The 27,849-nt window shown below is 42.4% G+C and overlaps 2 protein-coding genes and 1 long non-coding RNA gene across 6 annotated transcripts in view; 1 reads left to right on the top strand and 2 right to left on the bottom strand.

Annotated features, from left to right (window-relative positions):
* The window catches only part of SLC25A37 (solute carrier family 25 member 37), a 137,999-nt gene extending 126,580 nt beyond the window's left edge, over positions 1 to 11,419 (top strand). For 2 of the 4 annotated variants that reach the window (XR_014709732.1, XR_014709734.1), the window contains 5 exons: positions 1,893 to 2,029; positions 2,744 to 2,991; positions 6,052 to 6,289; positions 8,163 to 8,310; positions 9,515 to 11,419. The gene's annotated coding sequence lies outside the window, so the exon portion shown is untranslated. Of the gene's footprint in view, positions 1 to 1,892; positions 2,030 to 2,743; positions 2,992 to 6,039; positions 6,290 to 8,162; positions 8,311 to 9,514 lie in introns of those variants that run through there. The other 2 variants (XR_014709733.1, XR_014709735.1) reach the window with 2 other exon arrangements.
* STC1 (stanniocalcin 1) lies at positions 4,305 to 15,126 on the bottom strand. Its single transcript, XM_084615330.1, has 4 exons — positions 14,854 to 15,126; positions 12,325 to 12,467; positions 11,065 to 11,276; positions 4,305 to 7,485 (listed from the first exon to the last, which is right to left on the bottom strand). Exons 1-4 carry the CDS (start codon positions 14,969 to 14,971, stop codon positions 7,215 to 7,217), a joined length of 744 nt encoding a protein of 247 aa, XP_084471456.1. The 5' UTR covers positions 14,972 to 15,126; the 3' UTR covers positions 4,305 to 7,214.
* An 85-nt stretch (positions 15,127 to 15,211) lies between these two features.
* Positions 15,212 to 27,849, bottom strand: part of LOC311513378 — a 53,555-nt gene continuing 40,917 nt past the window's right edge. The window contains exon 3 of the long non-coding RNA XR_014709714.1: positions 15,212 to 15,298. This is a non-coding gene — a long non-coding RNA (uncharacterized lncRNA). The remainder of the gene's footprint in view (positions 15,299 to 27,849) is intronic.

Consider the following 27,849-nt stretch of genomic DNA (forward strand, 5'->3'; position numbering starts at 1 on the left):
TAACTGCACTTGTGACACTTACTCGCATATAAGACCAAGATTTGAATAAATGACTAGTGCCAGACATACACCACCGTACGAGGTCTGATTTTCAGGAATTGCCAAGCATCCACCCACTGGTTATTAGGCCCCTTTAAGGCATTTCAAGCTGAGCCCCCAAAATCATTTGTCATAAATCTTGGCCATATATTCTACACTTCTGTTGAAACAGCCGTCTCTTTATCCATTTAATTCTTTTCTGCCTTTTCATTTAAGCAAGTTGCTTGTGTCATGGGAAGGGGCATTAGAGATTACATTGCAGTTTGAACCTTGCATTATATTTCATCATCCTACTTTAGTTTTTAAAAAAAAAATTATTTTAAGTCACACTTGCTGAAAGATGGTGACAGAGACAACATACATGAATATAGACGGCAGCCTCTTAAGAAAGGAAGAAAGGTCCCCGAGTTAGGAAGTGAAGTGAGTTCCCAAACTTCACACCCAGCCATTTTATACAAAGTCATTTTACGTGCCAAAGGTTTCTCTTTTTTTGTTTCTTTTTTTCTCTCTCCTCATAACTATAAAGAAAGCCGGAAGGGTGAGGGCCAGGAAAAATTGAGATGATTTCCCCCTGGTTATATAACGAAGCTTAAAAAAAAATATAGACAATATCAGTCAGTCAATCACATCCTTTGGTCCCGAGTCAAATCAAATTATCCTTTGTTTTGTTTGTTCCATTTTAAGATGATGGTGATTTGACTGCAAGCCACGTTCATCATTTAGAGGCGATTTACTCTTCTAAAACCTAATCTGGGCATAGTTTTGTACTGATATCACTACTGCAGTTTGAACTTTTTTTTTTTTTTTTTTACTGTAATACTTATAACTAGAGCTGGTTGAAACTAAGTTTCCATTCCACGAGAAATTCTGACATTTTGAAATTTCCAGCTAAAAGAAATTTCCAGAACAATTCATAATTCATTTGGGAAATACTGAAGTGACTGTATTGAAGCTCTTGGTTTCAATAAGGTTGAAATGTTTCATTTTGACTATTATAAAGTATGTCACAATCGAAATGATGAAGTCGAAACAGAGTGCTCCGGTAGTTTTTTAATAAAAAATTTCTGTGAAATCGGTACATTCCCGCCAAATGTTTTGATTTTCTCAAATCAGCATTTTTTGATGGGGGGGGGAGGAGGAACTGATCCACTGGAAAATTTCCAACCAGCTCTAGTTATGACAGTACAAATCCCTAGTGAGGACACAGTGAAAGGTCCCTTTATACTTGGTATAGATTATTCTCCTGCCCTTGCAGGGGTAAGCATCTTTCTGTCACTTTGGGATCCTCAAGGATGAAAAACGTGATGTAAATATTAGATGGCATTGTTGTTTTCTATCTGAAGATCTATAGCATGTCAGATGAATATATACATAGTCTCTTTAAGCTAACATATTCAATATTTTATAATAACATATTTCAATTTTCAATATATATAATAACATATTCAATTTTTAGCCCAGGAATGATATATATAAAAACTTATCACATTAGTTTCAGAGGTGACTCTCTGTTCAGATAGTGTGAACAATTGTACACTTCTCGACCAATAACAGATATTAGCCCAATCCGTACCAATGACACTGTGCTGTTACTCCTGGTAGTGAAAATGCATTGATCCTTGAAAGGGGAAGCAGAAGGATAATTAGCTGAAGTACTAACCTCCTGCCTAGCGGAAGCATTGCTTAGATGCTTGCAGCCTTGAGAGCAAAGAGACAATGGAAACTGCTAAAAAAAAGGAAAAATCCCAAACAGACTTTAAAAGAAAAAGTTATTTTTTAAGTTACACATGGTATAATGAAAACTCCTGCCAGCAATATTTCCTGCTTTTCAAACTGCTTATTTATTTATTTAGATTTTTATTTCTGTATGATACAAGAGGGCTCCTTCAAGGACCCGGGTCACCGAATTGGCATTTGGACAGCTTGCATAAAAGCCTTCAGAGGATTGCCTCATTTTCCTCACAGTGGTGTGACAGCAGGCATAGCTGAGGTAAGATCGCTGGCAGTAGAAACAGCCTATGAATCAGTCATCAGTAGAAAGCAGAGCAATAGTGCACTGATTTCCTTAGCGTCATTGATTTAGCTTGTATTGCAACAGGCAACAAAAGTTATTAATAGTGGTAACTAGAACTGTGAGAATAACAGGTTTTTTCTGGGCGTGCTGAAAAAAATTCAGTGAAGGTCAAATGAAATGGCTCATTTCATTTTGAGCCTGCTTTTATTTCAAAACGTGGCTTTCGGTCAGTTGAAAATGTTTCTATTGTGAACCCTGAAAAATGGAAACAACTTGGAAGTTGCTCATGAAATCATTTCCCCCTTTCTCAATCAGCTCGAATACATTTTCTTCTTTGATTGAGCCCCCTCTTGTTTTAATATTATGGGGCAGTGGAAAAAAAAGGGACTGATCTCTCTTTCGTAACGGTGAATGTGAACAAAGTCTCCTTTCATCCCTTCTCCTTTTCCAATAAAGACTACCCTCATTTTTGTGATCTTTCATACAAAGTTAGAGAAAGATCCTGGCCTATGTGTAGATAAGAGTTCTGTGCTTGGAGCGACATGAGATAAGACGAAGGAAGCCTGTAAATTGAAATAAGAAATTCTTCTCCCTGTAATAGCCGAGCTATTATAAAGATGGTCTCTAAAAAGTGCTTTTACCTTCATTTTACTAATGGTTCTGCTTTGTCACAATCTCTCTCTATTAAAGCTTCAAGAGTCTCCTGTGAACAGCGGGATTTGAATCGGTGACTGTCAGCATCCAATCTTATGAAGTCAGAGTTACTGGAATGGGCAGTCCAGTAGGTGCTTCTGCTCTGTGGACAGAGGTGACATGAAACACTTGGCCACGAGACCATCCTTCTGCCTTTAAAATGTATTGAATACCTTCGCGATGGCACTGGACTGCAATGCAGGAGACCTGGGTCAAATTTCTAGCTCATCCATGGAGTGATGTGGGTAAGTCCCAGAGGTATGTCTACACTGTCACAGCAGCATAGGCTATACGCTCAGCTGTCCCTTGTCCCTCAGTTCCTGATCTGTACAAACGGGGAGGAGAGCACTGCTCCGCCTCACAGAGCTGTTGTGAAGAGAGAGTCCGTTAGTGGGCGAGGAGGACCCTATGAGCGCTGAGATAGATAGAACTTGGGCTGAAAGTAACTAGCAGGAACTAAAGCCTGGTCTACACCTAAAACGTACGTGGACGTAGCGGTGTGGCTCAGGGCGTGGGGGAGGGAAGAAATCACTCCTGAGAGAGGTGGTTAAGCCAACTTAAGCTCCATTGTAGACACCGTTAGGTTCATCGACGGAGGAATTCTTCCGTCGATCTAGCTACTGCCTCTTGAAGGGGTGGATTTACCACTTGCAGAGCTATGCAGAGATTAAAATAAATAGGCCTTAAAATCCATTGGTCAGCGTGCTATCGGCTTTGTTCATGGGTCTCATATTTGTTAGAGAGAGGTACCCTGGGTGTCAAATCCACGTGGCAGCCGGGGGTCTAATTTCCTGCCCGTGGATAAGTACGTGCGCTAGACCCCCAACAACATAGCTGGGGTTATATTCAGAGCTCGTGTGTAAGTCTACACGAGCTGGAAAGTAGACAGACCCCTGTCTGTATTCCTACTGGCAGCCCCTCAGTGTGGAGTCATGGGATACTCTCCCCTCGTATTAGTTAACTAACACTTTCAGGGTTTACAACTCTGGAACCATGACTTTAAAATGAAAGAAAACATAGCTGCACCTCTCGTTGGAACAAGGTGGAGAGACCAAGGCAAGAACCCTGCTTTTCTCCTCAGGGTCACAGTGGCATTTGAATAGCAGGTCTCAGATAGCGGGGCATGGTAAGGTGTCACCACGATGACAGGAAGACACAGACTGAAATACAAAACCATATTTTGTTGCATTTCCCAGATCCTATGCTGCTTGAAGCAAAATGGGGGACTTGCCAGCCAGAGACATTTGACTGTCAACTCCTTAGTGGCGGGAGCTTGTGTACCTATAATGCTCCAAACACATTAGAAAGGGCATCGGAAGTTTACCTGGTTGGCTTTTTTGCCACCCCACTTTAACAATAAATCAAAGTATGTGCAAGTCAGCAGTATCTTAGTCTTCCCAAACAGTGAAGGTTTAGTGAAAATCAGACACTAGAAAAAGACTAAATTTAACATTTTATTTTGTCTCAGAAGGAATCCACCATCGGCCTCATATTAAGTTATGCATCTTTAATTATAAAAATAAGCAAAGAAAATAACTTGCATCTCTCATTACCATGATATGTTTCAAATAACCTTTATATGAACATATGGAGCTTTAAAAATGTAATTTAACAATAAATAATGACATATCCCAGATATGCTCACTGTTTATTCCAGTAATCAGTCAAAAAAACCAAACCAAACCCCCCTAAGTATCATTAAATTATAAATACATAATGCAAATTTATAATGGCACAAACATGTCTAAAGTGCAAACAAATCACAACGAGAATCATGCAAACGCTTCTAGATAAGCCCCTCGACCCCCAAGAAAATCACTTTGCAGTGAGCACAAGACCAAAAAAAAAGCATTGGAGATTAAATGGGTGTGAAACAGTCAGACTCTACACAGAAAATCATGTTACTGTAGTACAGTGCTGGTGTTACTATAGGCCAAGGGGGAAAAAGTGAGACATTTGGCGTAAACTAAGCAGCTCAAATATTTTTGTGAATTAGATTTTCTCTATGCTGAGTAGTTGCTTGGGGGGAGGAAGTAAAGCCACTAGATGAGATTTATCCCTGCTTGAAACCACAGTAATAGGGTTGCTCAGGAAAGGACCACTCCCCTGTCCTCCCCAGGTGAAAAACTGTTAAGAATTGATTGGACAACCAAAAAAAGTTTCCACTTAACATTCAAAATGTTGGGCATTTAAATAGCCTTAGGAAAAAAAACACACACACACAAACGTAAGCAGTGTTTATACAAATAGTTGGAAAAAGCCGTCAATCCATTTTCCAACAACACAATGTTCGGAGGGCAAGTGTTTGGACCTGCTTCGCAAGGTGAGTTGAAATAGCGGCTTTGCACTCTGTATGTAAAGGGACCGCAGCTCCAGTGCACTTATACTGGTAGCTCTATTTGGAGCAAATCCCCGGTGTAGTGTACTTGATACCCAAACTCTGGTAGACTTCCTGTTCCAATGCCCCTTTCCTAATGGTGCATCTCAAAAAGTACCTCTCCCAAAGCGCTGAGCACCTGCACCTGGTAAAATTGAGCACCCGTAATTCCCACTGGGAAGCATGCAGCACCTTGTAGGATTGCATCCTCCTTACGCTGGATTCCAGTATACCTGACACTGTTGCACCTAGCTTGAACCGGACTGCATGATTCAGAGTGTCTCTAGATATATTACAAAAATCACTGTCAGCAACATTTTTTGCTGCTTACAATTTTACGACAGCACTTTCAGGCTACATTTAATGAAGACAGCAATTCTGGAAATGCTGTCACTGCATCTGGTTTTAATATATTAGCAGCAAGTCATTGTTTAAAGGCTTTGTGGTTGAGAAGTTCTATTGCTTTATATTCTGCAAAGAGAGATGTCCCCCCGTTAGCCTTTTACAGAACTTGATTCGCTTCTTAACGAGCCGAACCAGAGTCAGCTACCCCCCAGACCTAGTTTCCAACGGGGTAGATTTTGGAATCAGCCCTGCTGCTCCCAAGCCACCACACAAGGTTGCTATTTCTGGCATACAGAACCCAAGACAGGCTCCTGTGGAGGCCTTCAGCTAGGCGTGCCAAAAAAACCAACTTGTAAGCCTCGTTCAGATCTTTTTTTCAGAAGAGCATCGTAGGAAAGGCAGGCTTGCAGGCCCTGCGCTTCAAGTGGCTCACAACAGGCACAGTGATGCATGTGTTTTGGATTGCCTGGCTACCTTTAGACATATCTGGCGTGGCTCAGACGTGACCCTTCTGAAGGCTGCAGCCATGATATTTAAGAGTTGGTCTGTCAGCCGTTTGACAATTCCCAGGTTTGCTTTTTAGCAGGACTTCCAGCTGGGATGCAAGTACAGTACCGTGGTAACCCCTGAAGGTAGCTCGGGCGGTCGGAACCCAGCCTATCGGTGAGTATGAATAGCTACTCCCCAGTTCTTTTGCCTGCTCCAATTCTAATACATGATTAAACAATTTCTCTCTTTCATTAGAAAAAGGCCACCGTGAGGAATGTGTACTTTTGAACATGACAGAGATAGTGTTTCCAGGGGAAAAAAATAAAGCTAAGGTACAAAACTAAATTTATATGCAATAACATTATTATATTCTGCTTCTTTTAAGCAGACTCTTCTGGAATTTATGTACAGTACATGACAGATTTTAAAACTATGTATACCACAGTTAGAGCAAGACCTTTAATACTCTAGTTTTAAGACAGTTTTGTTAAGGATTCTTTTAAAGCTTTTAACAGTTAGATACAGTACATAAAGATGCTGGGGTTTTTAAACCAATGCAAAGACTGACCAACTTAAAAATCCGCTGTCACCACATGGTCTTGCACCCCATGCTGTCGTTTTTGCACTGAGATGCAGGGCAATACTAAACAAACAGTCCTCCATGTTTCGTAAGTGCTAGACCTGATTGTGGTAGATTAACTGGGTAAGGGAGTTTTACAAGAGAGGATTAAGACTGTATGTCACTGAGACCAAGAATCCAAACATGACATTCATATTCGTCCATGGCCAGCACAGATTCATAACACAAATTCCACTGATAGCTTTTAATGGATCTATCCTAAAGATATCACCACCTATCAGCCTCATCCTATTAATAAGGTTAAACTATTAGAGTTGGTTTTAAACTGCAAGGGTGTTTGAGCTACAGTTCGTGGATAATTTGGTGTCTGCTGAAGAATTGACTGTTGTAAAAAGCCTAGGTTTATGATTTCCCTTTTTTTTGGTGGGGAAGAGAAGAGAGATAGAGAAATTTCAAAGGCAGAAAGCTGGGACATTGAACACAGAAGCCTAGTTCCATGCAAATTGGTTTGAGAGGGATAGAAAATATGAACGACTATATCTAAAACCAGTTTCTAATTGTTATTAAAATCAGCCTACAGTACATTTGGATGGGTGTATTAACTCTCCTAGAAAAAGAGGCTTCTATATTGGTCGTGTTTAGATCTCCTACACACCCATTCTCTCTCCCCTAAGGAATTATGCACTTTCTGAAGAGGTACGTTTCACATGGGATGGAATAGACCCCTCACCTCGGAGGCTCCTAAAATAGATTTTTAGCTTTTGAGGCTCAATGATGCGTCTCCTGTTGAAGTCTGCTCTGGGGTGCGTTTGAGAGCAGTGGTCTGTTTGCAGCAGATGGAAGAGGCTGGCCATGTTGGGTCCTATCTTCTCCATCAAACTGTCTTTGATGGTGCCGACAGTCTCTTCATCACATTCCAGTAAGCTTCTCACAAGCTTGTTGTAATACCTGGATATATGAACAAGACAGTTACTGCCCATTATAGTCTTGTTCTCCCACGAGTGAGGTAATCGCACGGGAGAGAGAGAGAGAGTTGATGCCAAGCTAGAACAAATCCATTTGAAAAAAGAGAGAATTGAAATTGTAAGCTATTACAGAGCAGGACCTGGGCCCACAGCCCCTTGCAGTAACAGCTTCATAGCCAATACACAAGTTATAATATTATCAACTTACATAGATTGCGCTCTATCCCAGAGACCATGTACGCATCTCCATCTTTGATTCATGGAGTTACAGTACATGTGTTTCTGGGACAAAATTCTAGTTTCCTAGTCCTAGCTGTGCTCCTGTAAAGTTTCTGAACGGGAAATACACAAATTTGGGTTCTAATTACTGCTCAAATTAGAAATGATACTCTCCGATTTTTTTGGCAAGTCAGTGTTGGACTAGGAGCAAAGGTATCAAAAAGGTCACAGGGTTATCAGGACTTATTCTCTAGTAAAGAACCATCAAAATTGTAAACTGCCTTATTTCATCCCCACAAACAAGGGTAATATCAAGACCATAAAATAATGGACAGAAATAAGTTATAGACCCTTATGCACACCAGAGTATAAATTCCCCTATGCAAAGGTTATTCCCTAATCATTTGCCTTAGGGCTTTTTTTTTTTTTTTTTTTTTGCAGCTTCCTCGGAAATATCTGGCACTGAGCACTATGTCCACTCCTCTAAAGGAATCTCTATATGCTTCTTAGGACTCTTCTATGGAGATTTGACACCAACCCTTTCCCCCCTTCTATGTAGTCTTTAGAAAGGGCTGAAGAAGAAAACGAGGTCAGTGTAGGTCTAATAGCCTGACAAATGCATGCATTCCTAGTGGGATGAATTTTTAGGATTTACAACCAGCAGTAACATGCTGAAGAAGAGAAAGTTGATTAATTTAATCAGGCGTTTTTACTCGCTACTGTGGATTTTATTTTAGCACAAGGCCCTGAGAGTATGCTTTCCTTGCTCTCCTGTTTATGAGCGCGCGAGCCAGGAATTTGTGCTGATCTGTTTCCACATCTCTGTTTGGAGTTCAAGCAGAGAAATAACAGTTCTCAAAAGAATTCTCCTCAATGGGACGCAGAGAGAGCTGGGTTGATTCTTCCTATCACTTAAGCAGACAGCGCAAACGTGAACAAGGGGGGGTTCAGGGCAATCATACCGATCTCCTAGAGAACAAACTGGAGGGAGGTGTAGAAGTAGCCGAAGTCCTGGGGGCTACTGCCCAGGAGGATAATGGAGCAGGATAGAAGGCCATAGGGTAAAGAAGAAGAAGAAAAAGACACAGTGCTTTTCTCACAGATGTTACCGCAGGCGGCTTCTTCAACTGCTACAGGTCAGGGCACATTGATATTTCTGCTACAACTGGAGAGTGAAGCGAAAGGCCTGGGAGTTTAGAGTAAGGTACTACGGTTAACTTAAACGATCCCAGTAGGGAGTTCTGGTTGAAACTTTCTATTAAGTTGACATTTACAAAGGGTTAGAGGTCAATGTTTTTTGGTAGAGCTGGGTGAAGTTTTTATGCTGAATTTTTATTTTTCTCCAGGAGAGAAATGCATATTTGGCAACTTCATGTTGAGGTCACCAAATTGTTTTTTGATCCAAACAAAAATTCTGAAAAAGTTTAAACACTTTACTTCAAAGTTGCCTTCAATTTTTAATAAAATTGAAGGCAACTTTGAAGTAAACAAAACCTCACTTAATCTGATTGGCACATTAAAAATGTCTCATGATGATGCGAAGATTTTGAAAAATTTCGTTTTCAGGTTGAACCAAAAATATCCATTAGTTGCACAGCTCTAATTACAGGTACATCAGGAGAGGTTATTAAAAAGTCCTAATGTTAGATAATTGAGACTTTTTGGATGCAGACAACGCATTAACCCTTCAAAGGATCAATAGAGGTGTTCATAAATGGCCAAAGAATTTCTACATTTAACCTTAATGCAAAGTGTGACAGAATGTTGTCCATTTTTTTTCTATGCTGCTGCAGATGTATCAATGCACCACAGAAGCTAGTGATTGGGAACTGCCTAGTGAAACATCTCTTCTTCCTGGTGTCAAGTTTTGCTCACGTAGTATCCTTTGCAGAAGAGGTTCTATTGGATGATGATGATGATATATTGTGTTTATCATCAACTGAACTTTCAGATTCTATCCCCTTCCCTAGCTCTCTCTCCAGCACGCAAAGTTACTGGATAGAAATACAATCTGATGTTTATTAAATGAATGGATTTTAATCTTTTTTTTAAAATCTAATTTCAGTAGCTACAGCATGTCTAGAGGCAGAAAGGCCTTCCTCCTTCACAGCTACTGACTGGAGATTAAATCAGAGGAAGCTGCATGACCCTTTAACTACTTCCTGTTGGAATTCCGTGCCAACTGGCACATTCTTATTTTGTGTCTATGTTGGGACTTGGGCTGGGAAAGCAGGATGCTTTAGGAGAACTTAGTGTAAACTATTAGCTGGGAAATCCTGCTTCTTTTGTTACTCAACATGTTACAATATCCTTTTGCTTCACCGCTCGGCAAAGGCTGTGTATGGAAGTTTCCTTTACCACATCTTATCCCAAGACAGGTCTCTTAAGGAACAGCGACCCTATCCTAGGGCTAGATTCTCCACTGCTTTGCACCTTGGGGCGTGACTTGCACTCTGAAATGGTAGAACAGGTGTAAGTGACCACACAAGGTGCAGAGAGAGTCAAGTCACTTGAACTCTTCATGGGTGCAAATTAAACATTTATACCGAAGAGATTATAAAATTAAGGCCTTGTCTACTATGTATGCCTGTTACTTGATACAACACCCCGACCCTTGGGTAGATGTAGTCAGACAGGTGTTTATAGCTTACTCCTATATAGGAAAGGGAATAAGTTCCACGCTAGGGATTGTACTAGTATAACTATACTGGTAAAACCCTCCCCCTCCAAGCCAAAATAATTATTACATTGCAGACATACCTATGCTAGCTTTACCCTGCCTGTTCCTTGAGATGACAGTAACCTTCCATTTTATCGGGAGTAGGGAAGACTCAGAATCCTACAACCTAATGGGTCATGACAACATAAAGTCATGGAAGAGCCATTTAGCTGGTGCCCTTTTTAAAGGAAAGCATTCTCAGTTATTTATATTAAACAAAGAATGAGACTGTTTCAGCGAAGAGAGGTGGAGTTGCCTTGGGAGGAAATTAAGCTGCAATATTCACTAAGAGACGTTCAACATAAGAATTAAAGGGACACTCACCTACATGTCTGAAAATGTTGCATCTAACAGCCATCACTAGAAGTATAACAAAGTTAACCAAATAATTCTCAGCTTTAAGTTCGCTTTGTGCCTTTCAGAGCTCTTAGTCTAGCTAGTTTCCCTGTTTCCCCCAATGTACAGAACTTTATAAACATGAGCAGGGGGCCAGAAAGTACTATTTAAAGTGAGCTGTATCTGGAACATGTAAAAATTAAAAGATAGAGTCAGGTTGATAGCATCCTTTTAAATGTGCTTCATTCTGTGTTCTTGTATGTTTCATGTAAGGAAACAGCCACATACCTGTTTGAGAAGTGATTTGGAAACTGGACAACTTCCGTGATTGCTTCAGGATTACGCTTTGCAATGCTGCACATGTCCAGTTTGCTGTAACATTCCTCCTGCACCTCTGAGATCATTCTTTGGAAAGTGGAACACCTCCGAATGGCAAGGAAAACCTTGGAAGTAACTCCGTTTGCAATGCATTTCAGGCTCTCTTTCACAAAGGCTTTTCCCTGCAAATTTAGAAGCAGCAGCATCTTAATGTGCAACGGCATAAGTCGGTCATACAATGTTAACCAATATCCTGGTTTTGCTAATTGCTGCTAGGTATGTGTCAAAAGCTTACCCAGCAATAAAGAAACCCATTTACAGTCAAGGCATTTTGTTCCACTGGCTTGTATTCCTAATTATTGTAAATATAAATAGTGATTAATGCCCAACAGTCCCCAATTGTACTGGGCAATGTACAAACACAATACTTATTCCCTGTTCCAAAGAGCTTCCCAGTCTAAGCAACAGCATCAAAAAGGCCGAAAATGTTGGTGTCACAGCGCATATATAGGGGCCAATCCTGTAAGGTGCTGAGTGCCCCAAGCAGGCTTTGAGGCTCACATCCTGATGTGGGGTGTTTCATTTTAAGGCACCTTGCGATCTTCCAAACCGTGTCACCCTCCCCTATTGGAAGAGGTGGTTATTATGCCCCCTTTATAGATGAGGGTAAACATCCCCAGCAAAGCCAAGATTACACTCCTTTACTTATGCCCTTTCTCTAGCTATTCCATGTGAAAAGAAGGGGGGGCGGGGGGGATCTGCAGCTCCAGAGACTCAGGCTGATCCGGTTTTGCATTCCCAGGGCTGAAGACTTCCAATTCAAATCACACGTCTGTGCCAGGTTACACAGCCAGAAGAACGTTTATATTTCCTCCTGAAGAGGAAATTTAGCTCTCTGCCCCACAAGGCTACCTCTGCCAAGTCCTCACACACAGCACTCACTCTGTGGAAAACATACTGTAGAAAATCTCCCCGAAGAATAGATTTGTGGCCAAAAAAGCAAAAGTCCTGGTTCCCACAAGAGCATCTAAGTAGTAGCAAGGCCCATTAGGAACTACGGGTGACCTGTACAGAACCCATTGCAGGATCAGGGCCAAAGAAATTAAAATCTCAATTCCAAGCATTTAAGGGCCCTGGGGATTAAGCAAGCGCTTTGCTAAATCAGGGTGTAAACCTGGCCTGAATAAAGAGGAAGCTGTAAAGGAAAAAGAGGTTAGCCTTGTACTGTACCTGAGTATCAAATTTAGCAGCGCTATAGAGGAAGGACTTGCAGATGTCGTACATGCCATCCGTGTCGCACGTAGAGTTCTCCAGGCAGGCAAACGCACCGCAACCCACCTGGAGGGCACTATTTAAACAGCGAACCACTTCAGCTGGAAAACAGGCATAGGACACCTTACTACATTACACAATGCTTCCCACTTCTGTAGCCCCCTTCATCTCAGGGCACAAAGCACGTTACCAATGATTAAGCTGCAGAAGTCTCTTGCAGACACAGTCAAGTGATATCCTGTGACACAGGATATTTTGCGGGGGGGGGGGGGGAGAGAAGGGAGTAAAAACAAGAGATATATCAGGCAAGTTATTAATTGAAGTCATGCAATAAACCACCAGCAAAACTTGGAACAGAACACAGATCTTCTAACGGACAGTGTGAGCTGTAGCTCACGAAAGCTCATGCTCAAATAAATTGGTTAGTCTCTAAGGTGCCACAAGTACTCCTTTTGCGAATACAGACTAACACGGCTGTTACTCTGAAACCTTGCAGGTCCTAGACTCACACAAATTAAAAATGTTTCCTACGGGTCGGTTTCATTTAATATTGACCAGAGGCATTATTTATCCTACTTCTTGAGTTTACACAGTTTTTATGTAAAGGTTGTGCAGAGCCTACTTAATGTAAAATTAGGAAAAATTAGTGCATCTGAGGCACAGATGAAGGAGAAACACTAGTGGAGATTGTGTGACGGCTAAAAGCCCTGGAGCTCCGATAGTCTATTAGTCTGAAAGGCAGTCCGGATGAATTGACAATATCTAGATCATATATAATGGCTGAAAGGGAAAAATGGAAACAGTAGTGCACAGGGACACTAGCCAAAAAAAATAAAATAAACCAATGTGATAACTTCATTTTCATGCTTGTGGCTATTGTGAAGGGAGAGAAGCTTTGATTGCTGTTGAGAGTACTGTATCATGCTAGGAAGAAGAAAGTTTTAGTCCATATATTAGTTCAACTAGCATAGATAGTCCCTGGTTACTTGCTTCATATTTATATCTTCATAAGCAGAGCAGAGCTCTGATAAAGGTTTTCATGAAGATAGAATAAACATTTGATCCAGGGAGTTAAACTAATGAAGATCAACGTGTAATTAAAATAATTCGGACATAGGCACTAATGTGTGTAAACGGCAGAACATAACATTTCTCTGTATTAAAAAATGATATCGGGTGTATCGAAACAATGAGCCAACTGTATTACCAGATTACTGCCCTAAAGTTAACAGGTATTAAGCGTTTCTAGCAAGCTGAAGGTCTGTTCAATCATGTCCCTGTGCAGGGCATATTCACTACTTTTTGTCATATCTTGTTACTTACTTACTCACTTCCCTGAAGAATGTCAACCTGGAGTCTTAAATCAGAATATTAGATGTCAGAGACAGGAGGCTATATGCAGAGTAGAAGAGGAAAACCTGTACCAAAAACTAGCTCCTAATCTAAAGAGGGGTCTGTTACAACTGCTATCTTTTGAGGGAAAAAGAAATGCAGCCCCTGTGTTCCAATACCACTTACACACCTGGAGAGAAAGATTGATATTATCCTATTCCTAATTCACCTCTGGCCATCTCAAGTTGTTTTCATAACTATATGTTTTGATAGGTTCCGATTATAACCTTGCTTTCAGCAGGTTTAATATGCATTAGGCTTTTATTGTTTTAGGCACAGTGGACTAGAGAGAGAGAGAGAGAGAGAGATCTTATGTTTCTATAGCAACCAAATACAAAAGGAAATTGAGCAAACACCCTCATATAGTACTGCAAAGCCCTGCAGATCTAAAATAAAACAGCTCTTAATGAGCTCCAAATTAGAGGATCCCTCCCCACTGTCTTTACCATATATTTTAAGACAGATTTTTTATTTTTCCATTGCTCAAGAGAACATAAAATGTGCTCAGCTCATCTGGACACCTACAGTACACGAAGTATAGCCATTTAATGATGACTTGCTAGTTATTCCTCTCATCTATTGTAGAGGCTAGTTAGGTAAGTGTGCTGATCATATTTTCCATGTTACCATTCTGACCAATATCTATAGACAATTAAGACGACCTGCTAACAGTGGACACATGTTTAGCTTATTACATTCTCTGAAGTGGCATTCAGAAAAAAAATCCTGTTCCTCCCCCATTTGAACACACAGAGATATTTCGAAGAAGGAGCTTTAACTTGCTAATAAGCAAGGAATTTAACATTAAAGTATATTTATGACAGGGAAAAAAGCGCATGTAACTCATTTAATATCTCTTAGATATACACATTTGCAGATTACATGCTGGTTTATAAACCATCTCCTGAAATGAGATTATTTCCTTTCGCTGTGCATCAATATTACACAGAATCAGCTTCCTAGGATTTTTGCTTATATAATTTATTGCTAACAGCCATGAAGGGAGAGTCTCTAGCTATTTAGCAGCAGAGACATTTGCAACAGTTTAAACACATGAGGGCTCTCGTATCTAAAGCCCTCTTTGAGGAGTGTTACCTGAATTCTGTGCTGCAACCCTGGTTTTCCTGGGGCTCACAGAGTCATTCTGTTCGGCTTCATAGGATGCAGAAGCACTGATCACCAGCAGCAGGAGAATAACTGACTTTTGGAGCATTCTCTGACAAGTTTCCGCTAAGTTTTTGAGAGTGTCTCTTCTTTCTTCGGCTTCAGCAAAGATGCGGATCTGGATACACTCACGGAGAAAGGAGTCTGTCAAGGACTTAGTACTGCTGCAGCCTTGCTCCGCTTGTACCCCTAGCTCCTGCTCACTGGGGGACCAAGAGCAAAGCTCAGGGCTTTTATAGCCGGCCTTATCTATCCCCCTCCAGGATCTGGAGCCAATCAGGAGGTGGTATGGGCAGCCAATGGGATGCTGTGCTCATTCAAGCACCAGAGCACTGGAACTTCACAGGAAGAATATTTTCCAGCCAATTAAAAGGACCTGCCAAACAATTAAAAAAAAAAAAAGTTAATCTTCACAGAAGCCAGGGGGAAAAAAACCAAAACTTCCGGTGATTAAAATTTTGCTCAAGAAATTGCACGACAACCCTAAATCTTTCCCAAGATCACCTGCTTTAAAAAGTAACTTAGTAGCTACTGCAGGAAAATACTGATATTGTAGTCTATCGTCTATAAATAAGTAGATCAGCTAATTAAAGCAGAGGCATTTTCAATGTATTACACAGAATGAATATTTGCTACATAAGTTGCATACAGTCAATACTGCCAGTCAGCCATGCACATAAATAGCGGCCCCCATCTATGCATACACTGATTATATACACAGTGCTTGCACACAGTACCTGTGTACACCCCACCCCCCAAATATGCAGCACACACAGAGTTCAGGGATAGTCACCCCCCCCGCCCCCGGCCAACATTATACAGACCATACATATAGTCCCTAAACCCTCCAACATGCTAATACGCAGACTGATACACACCCGTGCATAACCACAGTATATGCTTCGACCTATGCTCACAACAGCACGTCCTCTCTCTTCCCCCTCCCGCCCCTTTTCCCATAAACAAACATTTGCTGACTTTGTTTTAATAAACTGAGTATTCATGCCTGATACTTCATCATAAACTTTTTTTGGATGATAGAACAGGAACAAGTTCGAGAAACAACTGTTGATTGTTTATTTTTTTGTTGAGGCTGGTTTTAAACCTGACAAATTCATGACCTGAGGAGGAAAAAAACATTTCTTAAGCTTTGTTTTTAAAAAACAAATGATGTTTAAGACACTGGAGGCCTGGTTATTATTTACACCCGGGCCCCTTTACAGCAGTCTGAAAGTGTAAAGGGGCTTAAGGGGGCCTAAAAGTAAACAATGCTGGCCCTAGATCTTGAACCTGAGGGTAGGAGGTTGTGTGGGGAAGAAAGATTTATGGGTTAAAAAAAAAAAAATCTAATTTCAGGAAAAATTAGAAATAGATACCAAGTATCATTCGTCATGCGAACACTGCTTTTCCGTGGATCTTGTAACGCCTCACAAACATTAATAGATTTATCCTTACAATGCTTCTTTGGGGAAAGAAAGTATTGTCGTCTCCATTTTACAGGGCGAAGAACTGCAGCAACAAAGCGACGAGGAGTTTGTCAGCATGAAAAGATTGCACTAATTACTTGAAAATTGGTTTAAAAGCTGATTTAGTTAAAAAGCCCAAAAGCCTGCATAGACACACTAATTTTGCTTAACAGTGGCTTACTTTGGTTTAAATTTAATTCAGTAAGAAACAAAATAGAAGTAAGCCCTTCATAAAACAAATAAAAGTGGGGTTTGTACCAATTTAACTAAATCAGTTTTAAAAACACCTCTTTCATTAAACCACTAAAAAGAATCTGAGAAAGATTCTGTAGAAAGAATCTGAGTTGACTAGTCCATGATAATACATGGAATTTGAGGCAGACCAGAAAATAGGCCCTAGATGTCCTGAATCCCAGTCCAGTACCATGTCGTCAACCCTTCCTCTCATAACAAGGATAAGAAATGACACAGCAGTGAAGAAGATGGGGCTGTTATGGTTCTACAAGTATCTCTTCAAAGGCATATTGCAGCATCCCACGGAGTTGAATGGAGCCTCTCCACAGAGAGGTACAGGACACATCTACACCACAAATTAGGATGTAATTATTGCACGGTAGACATATCTACAGTAGCTTTAATTTAGCTAGTACAGATAACAATAGTAATAGCAGGCCCCAACTCAGGCGAGCAACCTGAATATGTACTCAGAGTTCCCAGTGGGGTCACACTGGGGGAGCTAAGCCCGTGCCACCCTGGCTTCACGGCTATTGTTACCTGCATTAGCCGGACTAAAGTGAGCATAGGTATGTGTAACCATGCTACAATTACACCTTAATTTGCAGTGTCCATGTACCCACAGAGGCAGCTGAAGGATAGGGGCCTTGGAGCAAAATCCTGTTCTCATTGGTATACTTCCTATCAACTTCAATTGGAATAGGATCAGGCCCTGGACTGTACTCCTGCCTTGGGGGGTTAGAATTACAGTCGTACCAGATGTTCAGAAAAGATTCAGAAACGTTGAAACAGAGGGGTTTTGTGTTTCGTCTCAGGTTTGTGAAACTGCGCCAATTTCATTAAAAAAAAAAAAAAAAAAAAAAAAACCTGAAGAAACACTGTGGGTTTCTTCACCTTGAAAAAATAGAACCAGTCCAGTCTGCAAGTGAAAATGATCCTTGGGGTTTGATTCTGACCAAATCAAAGGGAACACTGGCATTTACGTCAAAGGGAGCTGAACCACCACTCTATCTAGTTCCTATCTTATGGGCAAATTTTCCTAAATGTTGAATTTCAAATCTGAATCCCCCCCCCTGCAAAACTAAGGTCAGTTTTCATGCCAAGTTCTGAATGCTTCAATTTACTGCAAGAAGTTTGCAAAACCGAAACCAACTCCCCCCCTGGCACACACACACAAATATTTAGAGCCCTTTCTATGAATAACTATGGGGAAATGGTAAACTGGGCAGATTAGCAACATTCTGTTAATTTTTTAAAAATGAATTATTACTTCCATTCTAATGACTAGAGGTCTGATCCACTGACTTCAGTGCGTTTTGGGAAAGGCCCTACGTGCAGTTATGCTGGCAGGTATTACCACCACCAGTCAGATATTTCTAAAGAAAGCAAGATAATAGCCAGCTATTACAACAAATATTTACAAAAGGTGATTGAAAGGAGGTGGCTGGATATTGTAATAGGAATAGACGTGGTTAGAATTTAATCTCTCTGGCTATCATGGTGCATTGGATCAACTCACACGCACACATTAAGAGCCCAGAGCATTTTAGAAACATTTAAACCTCAACAGAGACAGATTATCACACCGCACACCCCCATTTCAAAGATGGGGAAACTGAGGCAAGGAGAGATTAAGTTCCTTGAGGCCACACGAGTCAGTGTCAAATTTGAGGCTAGTCTTGGGGAGTCGTGTGCAAGAACTATGACACCATGCTCCCTTCCTTTGGAGGTATCGTTCAGGAATGCTCCCCAGTTCGCTGAGAGACAGATCAGATATAATATGCATGGTGGCCATTTACTATCAACAAATGATGAAAACACCCTCCTGTCCTTTCTCCTGAAATCATCATACTGCTTATGGCTCTGGAACACATACGTTGTAGTAACGTTCTCAATAAAAAAAAAAGAAAAATAAAAAAAAAGACGACATTAGGAATTGCTAGACTATAGACAAGTGGTCCATCTAGTGCAGCGTCCTGTCTCTAACAAAGGCTAGTTGCAGAGGTGCTGGAGCAATTTTTACAGAGGGGGTACTGACAACCATTGAACCCAACTGTAACCCCTATATAGAATGGAAACCACTGTAAGCCAGGAGGTGCAGAAGCACCCCTAGTTCCAGCACCTATGGCTTGTTGTGGATGATTCAGGACAAGTGCAACAACCAGGAAGTGGTCTTTGGGGAATAACCTTCCCACAGGGGAAGTTTCTTCCTAATTCCCTTGTCTTTCCCCCTAAAGCATGAAGATTTATATGCCCCTCACCCCCACCAACAAGATAAGACCAAGGGTCCATCTAGTCCAGTAATGGACACTTCAAGGAAAGGCGCAAGAAACCCTGTGGTTGGCAAATATGGTACAATCCGCCCACAGGGCAAATTTCTTCCTGACCTTCTCAATTAGAAGTTAGTTTATGCCCTGAAGCATGAGAGCTTATATCCTATTCAAAACGTTTTATTTTTTCCAGCTGGGACATAATGCATATTATTTTTTTTTTTAAAAAATACCCCACAATTAACCTTGCATGCATCAGCCCTTCAAACCTTCTCCAACAATAGATCCTGTTAAACTGGCTAACATTTGCTATTACAGAGTCATTTGTTCCCAAAGATTGTGTTGATTGTCAAGTAGAAACTTGGAGGAAAGAAAAAAAAAAAAAAGCAAAGGGAGGAAATCCAGGGGGATAAATGAACAATCAACTCCCTTTTTCCTCAGCTGCGTTCGCGCGTTGGATGAGTGGAAGCTGCTCTCTTTTCTCTTCCATTGTGTAATAAGATCCTTGCCCACCTCCCCAAGAACACAAGCTCCCTCCATCAGCTGCACTGCGGACGGACGTGAGCAACTGCATCGCCTCAAGAGTTAGCAACGCTCCGCTGATTTGTTCCCCACATAATCCTTGCACGTCGGCGTCTTTCAAACAAATGAAACTTCTTAAAAAGACCTTCAGGAGCTGTGACACTTTCGCCTCCCTCCCCTCCCCCCTTTCCTTAAACTCTGCCGTTTGACACAACTTGAAAGAGCCACACAGCTCATTCAACAAGCTGGAACTGCAAAGGGGATGGTTGTAAACCAGGCACAATGAATGGCTTTGCCTGTAAGGGATAGATTTACATAGAAGCAGGAGATTAGGGTCCAATTCCTACCACGTGCAGAGCCCTCTCCACTCCACTGAGACCTAAGGATGTTCAGAACCTTGCAGGAGGGGCTCAGGACTTTGCAAGATCAGGCCCTGAGTTTGCACTGTCCAAAAGCCTTGATACACAGCTAAGAAACCAGATATTGGGCCATATCCTCAGCTGGTGTAAATCAGCATAGCTCGATTGTCTTCACTGGAAGGACACCAATTTAGGCCAGCTGTGAAGCCTGCCTGCATCCAATGAAGTGGGCTGTAGCTCACGAAAGCTTACGCTCAAATAAACTGGTTAGTCTCTAAGGTGCCACAAGTCCTCCTGTTCTTTTTGCGGATACAGACTAACACGGCTGTTACTCTGAAACCTGGTATTTTTATGTATTTTGGGGGCCAGATGCTAGACCTGATTCACCACTCTCAGTGGTGTAAATCAGGAGTAGCTCCTCTGAAGCCAATGCAGTGACATACTGGTGTAAAATTGTAGTGAGAGAAGAAGATAATCAGGGCCTTTTAATTCTGTGCAACAGGCATCGACATGTGGCCTGCAGAGTAGGAAAGTGGCTAGAAATCACTTCAACTTCCAGTGAGGTTTTCGGACTCTTACCATAGCTTCTAGAGCAGAGGTGGGCAAACAACGGCCCGCGAGACCCTCCTGCTCGCCCCCAGCCCCTCCCCCGCTATTCCCCCTGCCCCGCAGCCTCAGCGCAATGCTCCGGGCGGCGTGGCGGAGCAGCAAGATCCTGGGGCAGCACAGCTGAAGAGCCTGGCCTGACCCGGTGCTCTGTGCCGCGCGGTAAGGGGGCAGGGCGGGTTGGATAAAGGGCAGGGGAGTTCAGGGTGGGGGTGGTTGATGGGTGGTCAGGGGATGCACAGGGGTTGGGACGGTCAGAGGGCAGGGAACAGGGGGGTTCAATGGGGGAAGGTCCCAGGGGGGCAGTCACGAAGGAGGGGGGGTTTGGATGGGGCGGCGGGGGGGCAGTCAGGTGCAGGGGTTCCGGCAGCGGTCAGGGGATAGAGAAAAGGGGTGGTTGGATGGGGTGAGCGTCCTGGGGGGGCCGTCAGGGAACAAGGGGGGGTTGGATGGGGCAGGTGTCCCGGGGGCACGCCCTCCTCCCCTAACTGGCTCTCCATACAATTTTCAAAACCTCATGTGGCCCTCAGGCCAAAAAAAGTTTGCCCACCCCTGTTCTAGAGTCTGGAGCTGGGCCCATAAACCTGGTAACAAAAAACCAAAAATATTGATTATTTGCCTTGGGATTGTTTTGTATAAAGAAAACCATTAATCCAATCTCTGCTTTAAGTGCAAAACCCATTGCAATTTTACACCATTAGATATTTGGTTCAGACACAGTTGTTTTATGTCTAACACAGGGTAGCCCTATTATATGGGGAGCATGTACCAATTACACACAAACAAATTAAACCATCCGAAAGAGCGAGCTCCATGTGTACCTTTTCCTTGCGATTCCCTGATTTTACACTGTTTGGAAATAAATAAAAATTAAAAAAAGCATGCGTCTATTTTAGACTGTTTCTGACAAACACAACACACTGCTAGGAGCGCCCATTCAAAATAACCCTGTATTCCTTTTAATCCTATGCTGTAAATCCCAATGACATCTTTTAACAGGATTTTGATTAAGCCCAAATGTATTTTACAGACTGGAGGCTGCCTAAAAGCCATCAGACGTTTACATCTTTCACGACTCGATCTTGCAAGGCACTCTGGCACACGAGTATTCCCATTGACTGGATCAAGCCAGAATGCTCTGCTGTATCAGGACCAGACTACTGTCAGCACCAAGCCCTCGCACACTACTAGCTTGGACTGGATTGGAACTGGGAACACAGGACCAGACATTGATATCCTTACGCACATCAAACGGCATCTTTCTCCATGAGTAGAACTGTTCATTTCAATGGGGCCCATTCCAGGAGGCAGATAATAACTTAACAGGAATAAGGGCAGAAGAATCTGTTCCATAGAAGAGAAAAAGCTCTCCATCTGCAGCCATATGCACAGTTTGTACTATTGCAAAGCTAGGGGACAGTGGTTACAGCTGCTCCTGGTATGCTCAGGGATCGGGAGTGACACTGCACGTTGGAGGCCAGCCTGGAAGGCGCAGGCTGAGTGTGGTGTGGATTCAGCGGGCAAGGCGCAGGGGTCACTGGCTGCAGCAGGGATGGGTCCCCAGGGATTGCCGATGGCGTCTGGGATCTCCCCATCTCCTCCTGTGCTGGGCTCAGTGACTGCTGTGCTTGGGAACTGCTCCACTCTTGGTGGGTGACTCAGTTTTGTTTCCTTGCTCGAGGCTGGAGTTTTGTTGGAGAAGAAACTTTGAGCCAGAAGCCCTGGTGGCACCATGCTCGGTCGTACCATGTGAAAAATTTCTGGGGTGCCCCTCATTCTATGAGCAAGCCCATCCCATCTGACAGGGAATAAATATTATCTAAGCAGTGGATGAAGAACAAGGGCCAGATTTTGTCCATAATGACACAGCTGTAAATCAGGAGTAACTGACGACAATGGAGTTACACCACTGTGAACAGGGGTAGAATATGATCTCAAGAATGAGGTCGGGAGATTTGGTTAGAAAAATTAGGAAGTTTTGAAATTTTGACATAAAATTAGGGGAAGAGGGGCTTTTAAAATCTTCAGACATTTTTTCCCCCTTATTTTTCCAACCAGCTCTAGATATTCACTAATGGGCCTGAACCAAAGTCCATTGAAATCAATCGTTCTATTGACTTTGATCAGAGATTCGCATTGACTTCAAAAGGTTTTGGATCAGGGCCTTGATCAATGGCGATTCTACTTATGCCTTGTTCCAGGGCAGCAAAATCTCACTTGTCTTGTAACAAACATTCTGTTTTTCTAAGTCTCAGCGGCTGATGATACGGACAAATCTTTTAAAACAAAAATTTAGATAACTGCCTTAATCAGACGGGGAAATCTGACTAAAGCATAAAATTAAATGCTGCAGAGCAAAGATATTAGCACATTAATATGGAGATTCTTCTCTTCCCTCCAGCCCCAACTCCTCTGAATGCCTTAGCTCTGGATGTGCAATTTGCATTGGAAAATGTAGGAGTCACATAGCATTAACAGCTGTGAAATTGGTGTCATTCTTAAAGGTTAAAATAAACCCAGCTATTTCCCCAAGCTGCCAAACATTTCTTTGCAAGATCTATGGACAGGGGGGCCCATGAATCATAAATCTGCTTTATTCACTGCAGAGACGACCCTGCAAAGAGCTGGTCTACCTTCAACTCCAGTTTATTGGGAGACAAGGGCGTTCGCGGCTCAGCACCTTGCATGAGTCAGGCAAGCAGGACTTAGACCAAGGTGTACGTTTTAGTTTCATGGCAGCTCTTTGAATAGGAAGTCGCGTGACAGCCTTGCTGCTCTGTGTGTGAGAAAGTCGCTCGAAACCATTCTAGCGGGTAGTTACTGGAATGCATTTTGCAAGTTTCATTTTTGATTTTTGCTGTAAAAAGTTACAGCCCCTAAAGGATAACCAACACATTTAACATGAGAATTGTGCTTTCCCCCTGATTCTTCAGTAGTCAGAGAATGTCACCCTGAACAAGCACATCAACTTCCAAGCCTTAAGTAATGCCCTGTCTTGTTAAAGAAGGTAAGATAGGCCAGGGGTTCTCAACCAGGGGCACACGTACCCCTGGGGATACGCAGAGGTCTTCCAGGTGGTACATCAACAAATTAGGTATTTGCCTAGTTTTACACCAGGCTGCATAAAAAGGTCTAGCGAAGTCAGTACAAACTAAACTTTCATACAGATGACTTGTTTATACTGCTCTGTATACTATACGCTGAAATGTAAGTACAATATTTATATTCTAATGGGTTGTATTATTATACAGTAAAAATCAGAAAGTCAGCAATTTGTCAGTAATAGTGGGGCTGTGACACTTTTGTATTTTTACGTCTGATTTTGTAAGCAAGTCGTTTTTAAGGGAGGTGAAACTTGGGGGCGTGTGAGACAAACCAGACTCCTGAAGGGGGTACAGTCGGCTGGAAAGGTTGAGAGCCACTGGGCTAGGTGACGAGAGCCACAGCCAAAGCCCACTGAAGTCAATGGGAACGCTCCCCACATTGGAGCCGATTCTGTGTAGCTTTTCACAGCAGGCCCAGCACAGAAGGTGCAACCCAGAGGAAGCAGAGGCAAAAGGGGACTTCAATCCACCTGCATCTGGGGCTGGCTGAGAGTTAATGAGGCCCCTAGCATAAACTGAAGTAGTCCTGGAGGTTGCTTTAATTTACAGAAGCTGTAAGCAGCCAGACTACGGACTGCTCTGTCGCTCAGAATCTCTGTAGCTCTGTGTTATCGGCCCTTCGCTCCCTTCCGCCCCCCAGTCCTGCACTGGAAAACACACCTAGGCTGGTGGCTAAGAGTGGGACGGTATCCCTCTGCAACACCTGCACTGAGAAATTCTCCCCCAGGACCTTGTTTAACAGCTCCTTCACCCCCACTGGAGTCGTACTTGGGGGTGAAGCTTAGGGAGGCAGAATGGGGTCCATTGACTCCAGTGAGCTGTGGGTCAGAACCTTGATGCTGAAATGGAATCTCGCACAGCAGGGAAGAGCAACCCAAAGGGCTAATTTTAGAAGGGGAAGAAAAATGGGGAAATGTCATGGAAAAAAATGCATCCCTTTTCTCCCCATTAAAACAAAAAATCTTTTTCTTCCCCCCTGTGGCTAGTCAAAAACTGGGACGAATAAGGTTTTGTGAAAAATCTGACCCTGTTCTTTTCCTAAATTTGAGCTAATGGGGAAATTGGTTCTATTCCCCTCTCCTGCCCCAGAAAAAACTTGATGAAAAATGGAAAAACTAAATATTTTGCTTCAAAGTGGCACCACAACACCTCATGGGAGCTGTAGTTTGCATGCTTTATGCCCCCATTTTCCCCTGGGGTGGGGATGTCTCTGGCTGGACTACACCTCCCTTGATGCATCATTTTCTCCCCTTTTGATAAGCAGGTGCTCTCAAAGGAGCCCCTTGCTCTTTTAGTCAAAAAAGACAAACAAACCAAAACCAGTTTGCCCCCAAAAGGCAAGATTTCAACCAGCCCTAGTCAAAACATTGTACAATTCTGTGACCAGCTGAGGTTAATTTTAATAGCTGATCATTCAGAGAGGTGACCAAATGCCTGTGAAAAAGTTTTTTAAATGGAGCAGAGAATCAAGCCCATGGTAAATAATGTTCCTGATCTGGGTTTGTTTTTTGGGGTGTTTTTTTTGGGGTGGGGGGAGGGTTATTAATAATTCAGGGATTTTTTTTAGTTTAAAGGTAGGCGGATAAACAATGACCTGGTGGCTCAGTAAACACTATGTTAAAAAGAAAAGGCACTTAATCCACCGAAGTGTTCACTATAACCTGCAAATTAGTTTGTCTGGGAAGTTTTAAATTTTTTAATAGCTGTCAGAGTAATTTGATGGAAAGCCATCATCACATGGTATTTTAGAAATCCTGTAGGAAACTAGCATGGAAAATAGAACACACAATTCATTATTTAGGAGAGGATCAGAAACAAAGAATATAGATTCAGTGGAATGGTGTCAGTTTCAATGTGAAAAACACGTTTTTTGGGTTTATTTTAAAGGAACAATGGGAACACAGTGAATTACGGGGGGGGGGGGGCGCGGGGGAAGGGGAGAGGAAGATTTTTCTTTTTAAATGGATGGGTCAATAATAGGAAAGAAAAAACATTCATTTTTAAATGGTTGGGATACATATTTAGTAAAGGACAAAACCCATATGTAAGGAAGACGCCATGCTTCCTTCAGACATCAACCCTTGGGAAAGTCACTGATGCTGGGAAGTTTTGACATTACTGTATGATAAGATCTAGGGTGGAAGCATCATTCTGTGACTGAAGTATTTCCCTGTAACTCAATTTCCAATTTGGCCACAGACTCGCAGCGCGATCTTGAACAAGCCACTTAGGGTAGGTCTACACTAGAAATAGTTGCCAACAGAACAGTGTTTGTTAGGGGAATGATTTTGTTGGCGAAAACCCTTGTGTAGATGCCGTTATACAGACAAAATGGTGCTTTGTTCGTATAAGTTATTTTGCTCGCTCAACTGGTATAAGCTATACTGCAAAAGCACATTTTTGCCAGCATAATGACTCTACATTACATCGGTCTGCTGGTATAGCTACACCAGCAAAACTTTTCTCGGGTAAACTCGGCCTTAATTGCTCTGTGTCTTAGTCCCCGATCTGGAAAAATGGAGATGATAATAAATACATAATAATAAAGAAAGGAAGTATTACCATTATTTTTTGCATTGCAGTATTTAGGAGTCACAAGCCATGAATCATCACGCTAGGTGCTGTCTGAACACAGAACAAAGACAGTCTGGTTTGTCAGACCTCGTGCCTCTTCCGCAGCTCAAGGGAATCTTAGCTTGTAAGCCCTTTGGTGCACAGATTGTCTTATTTATATGTTTGTACAGCACCTAGCACAATGAAGTCCCAATTTTAGTTGCAGCCTCTACTGTAATGCAAAGAACGATACTGCAAAAAAAAAAAAAAGATATGCTTGATGTATGCTGTTCCCTATGTCATCACTCATCAATCCAGGAGACTATTTATGAAATAATAAATAAAAATAAATACACCAAACCATAGAAGTGTGTGGCACTTGTGTGGAATGCAAGAGTGTTGGTCCAGATTTACACCACCATAAAGAAAGATCCGACTCAGGCCCTGGAGCTTTTTGTTCCATGTCCTCACCCAGCCTGCATCCTTGAATACACATGGCATTCCCATCTGTCACTGTGGATTTTCAGTTGTGAACACTGCTAAATAAAATGGGACAGCAAGGAGTTGTGTGCATTATCTGGGTTACTGTCACTGGGGTTATGGTCCAATAAGAAGATGCTTAGCTTGACAGCCACGCCAAAACAATGAGAAAGGACTGATTTTGTCAAAAAGGCAAGCCAGCATCTTTCCCCCTGCATCAGCCTAGTGGGCAGTTCTGTATTTGTCCGTTGTCTTTTATGGGTGAATGTCAGCACCTGCTTATGCAAACTGGCAAGAAAAAGGACCATGGGGCACTTTGAATAATTTAATGTGGCTTCTAAGCTTAGAAAAACAAAACCGAACACAAATAGGGGAAAGCAGATTCATCTCTGTGCCAATGCAGAGACCGAGGGGGGGTGGTCAGCACCTCTCCTTATCAGCGGCTATCGGAGCCAGTTTGGCTCCTGGTGCAGCCCGGGGGCTGCCCTCAATTGTGCCTCTGCTACAATAGCTTCTTTGGGCCACCGAAGGGGAGCAGAACACAAGGATGCAGGAGTGATCTGACCATGCTTCGCACAACCCTGATCCACCCCCTCTCTCCTCCAACCCAGCCCTGTTCTGCCCAAAATGCCTCTTGCCCCCAAGGCTGCTCTGGAGACAGTTCAGGTTGGTTCCTGTACCAGGGGTATTCCCAGAAGTGGGAAATTCTGCCAGTCCTAAGGTCCCTTTGCAGCAGCCTAGCTGGTGTAAAGGGAGTATATAACAAGGATGAATCTGGCCCATTGACTATACATGTATATGATCAGGAGAGGCCATGATCCAGATAAGAGACAAGAATGTGTGTCACCAGCAGGAGGAGGGCCATTGAGGTGATGGGCAGGTGAGAGTAGATATTTTAAAATAAGAAATGCTGTGCTAAGGGTACTTCAAACAGAGACAAAGTTCGAACCACAACCCTCAGGTCTGGATTCTCACCATGCCCCCAATCTTCCAGAAAACTGGTGGTTTTGTTCGGATATTTGTTTGAACTCTCCAATCTGCTCCATTTAACTGGGGAATTTCCCAAGTGCAGCACTCTCACCAACTCTCAATTTTATTTGACATTTTCCTTAAGGCCCCAGCTCCTGAATTCATGTGATTACAAGAACATCACAACTTTCGTTTCAAGGTAAGCTTCTAGCCCTCAAGGTTGCAGAGAAAAGTCTTCAAAGGAACCCCAGATGTCTCATTTAAAAAAAAAAAGTCTGATGATTTTGGATCATGTGGCGGGGAAGGCGGACACTGATTCCTAGACTTGCTGTGTATTCATCTTCCTTTTTTCTGAACCTGTCGT

Source organism: Lepidochelys olivacea (genome assembly GCF_965140295.1).
Source record: "Lepidochelys olivacea isolate rLepOli2 genome assembly, chromosome: 26".
Classification (NCBI taxonomy): Eukaryota; Metazoa; Chordata; order Testudines; family Cheloniidae; genus Lepidochelys; species Lepidochelys olivacea.

Excerpts from the sequence above, each read along its gene's own strand:
- STC1 (XM_084615330.1), bottom strand. The coding sequence starts at position 14,971 with ATGCTCCAAAAGTCAGTTATTCTCCTGCTGCTGGTGATCAGTGCTTCT. Across the intron at positions 11,277-12,324 it reads CTGCTAAATTTGATACTCAG|GGAAAAGCCTTTGTGAAAGA; the intron begins GTACAGTACAAG and ends CTAAATTTGCAG. Across the intron at positions 7,486-11,064 it reads CCAAATCACTTCTCAAACAG|GTATTACAACAAGCTTGTGA; the intron begins GTATGTGGCTGT and ends TCATATATCCAG.